The sequence below is a fragment of the Nanorana parkeri genome, unplaced genomic scaffold (genome assembly GCF_000935625.1).
Source record: "Nanorana parkeri isolate BGI_ZX_2015 unplaced genomic scaffold, ASM93562v1 scaffold880, whole genome shotgun sequence".
Classification (NCBI taxonomy): Eukaryota; Metazoa; Chordata; class Amphibia; order Anura; family Dicroglossidae; genus Nanorana; species Nanorana parkeri.
The window spans coordinates 464,156-465,754 of record NW_017307148.1 but is presented as its reverse complement, the minus strand read 5'-3'; the positions used below and the strand labels follow the sequence as shown (position 1 = coordinate 465,754).

The following is a 1,599-nucleotide window of genomic DNA, read 5'->3' as shown; positions in this document are numbered from 1 at the left end:
GGGGGGTCCTTTTTTTCCCTGAACATCCAACGAATTGCTTGACTGAATGAATGGATATTCAACGAGTATGGTAAGCCCAGATTAGCTATGAAAAACAGCTCAATTTCGATAGGTTTATATAAAGAGTTTAGGAGTTGATATAAATAGCATTTATCTTAAATGGATTGATAAAAAAAAAGGGTTATAAATGAAGGTTATATTAAGGAGTTAATTAAGAGTGAGGGGAAAAAAAAAAGGGCTACATACTTCAAAGATAACTCGGCATAGATAGGTGCGAAGGACTGGCACTCGGACGACCAGTTGGCAAAAAACTCAACCAGCCACATGACCCGACGATCGGACTGCATCTCCTCCTGAGGATATGAAAGGTAGTAGAGTATAAGTGAAGGGATGTAGAGGCTTCTACTCTCCATGTTACAGAAGACCAACTCAACATCACCCATGTATCATAGATATCTCCAATGCCTCTTAAAGACACACGGTCATCTTATCATGCAGGGCAAAGTGACAGTGTCCCTGCACAGGGCCCCAAACCCCTTATAACTACCTTATCTATGATCACCCGGAGCTCCTTCCTTGTGACACTGGAATCAGTGTTGTCACTCTATCCGCCTTATCAGAGTGCATGGGCCTAACAATTGGCCTCTTGGTCACCTGGCAAACTATAGGGTGGTCAGGGGGGCCCTCTGCAGCGACCCTGTTACTTTGCTCTGCATGGCATAGGATTCATTTATCCCTTGGGTCCACCTTTCTATTTACCTCTATTGTTTTGTCGTTGAAATACTTGATATGCTCAGGACCCATATACAGCGGAGGCTTACACGTCATGAGAAAAACTACAAAAAAAACACAAGGAACATTCATCTCATATTCTTTTAGGATATGTAATGTAGAAGTTATTTAACAATAACAGCAGAAGTTAAAGGAAAATACGCTTTATAGTAAATACCCATTGACTCATTCACCACCTCACCGACCAACCAATCCATCCACCTGATCGACCGACCGACCAACCAAACAATCCATCCATCCACCTGACCAACCAACCAATCCATCCACCTGACCAACCAACCAACCAACCCATCCACCTGACCAACCAACCAACCCATCCACCTGACCGACCAACCAACCCATCCACCTGACCAACCAACCCATCCACCTGACCAACCAACCCACCCTTCCACCTGACCAACCAACCCAACTAATCATCCATCCATTCACCAACCCATCCACTCACTCCATCCATCTCACCCCCTCCCCCCACCCCATCAATCCATCTCAGCCGCCCAACCAACCAACCCATTCAGCCTCTCACCCTACCAACCAATCTGCTCACCCAACCAAAACATCCATCCATCTCATCCACCCACCTGACCATCCAGTCTATTTATAAACAATTTGCAGAACCCTTCATCCCGTGGAAGTTTATTTTGGGTGAACAATGCCAAAAACTAATGCTCTTGCTATATTTTTACCAAGTTTGAATGAAGTGTGTTTTTGTAATATATTATGGCCACTAGAGGGAGCTGAGGAAATACTTAAGTCCTTTGCTCCATCTAGTGGCCATAATGCAGTATTACAACACACTACATTCAAATT

The 1,599-nt window shown here is 44.2% G+C and overlaps 1 protein-coding gene across 1 annotated transcript in view; it reads right to left on the bottom strand.

The window, feature by feature from the left end:
• Positions 1-1,599, bottom strand: part of TMX2 (thioredoxin related transmembrane protein 2) — a 16,996-nt gene that overhangs the window by 10,248 nt on the left and 5,149 nt on the right. The window contains exons 4-5 of the mRNA XM_018565727.1: positions 760-836; positions 247-353 (exon numbers count right to left, since the gene is read on the bottom strand). Coding sequence (XP_018421229.1) covers positions 247-353; positions 760-836 — 184 coding nt within the window. The remainder of the gene's footprint in view (positions 1-246; positions 354-759; positions 837-1,599) is intronic.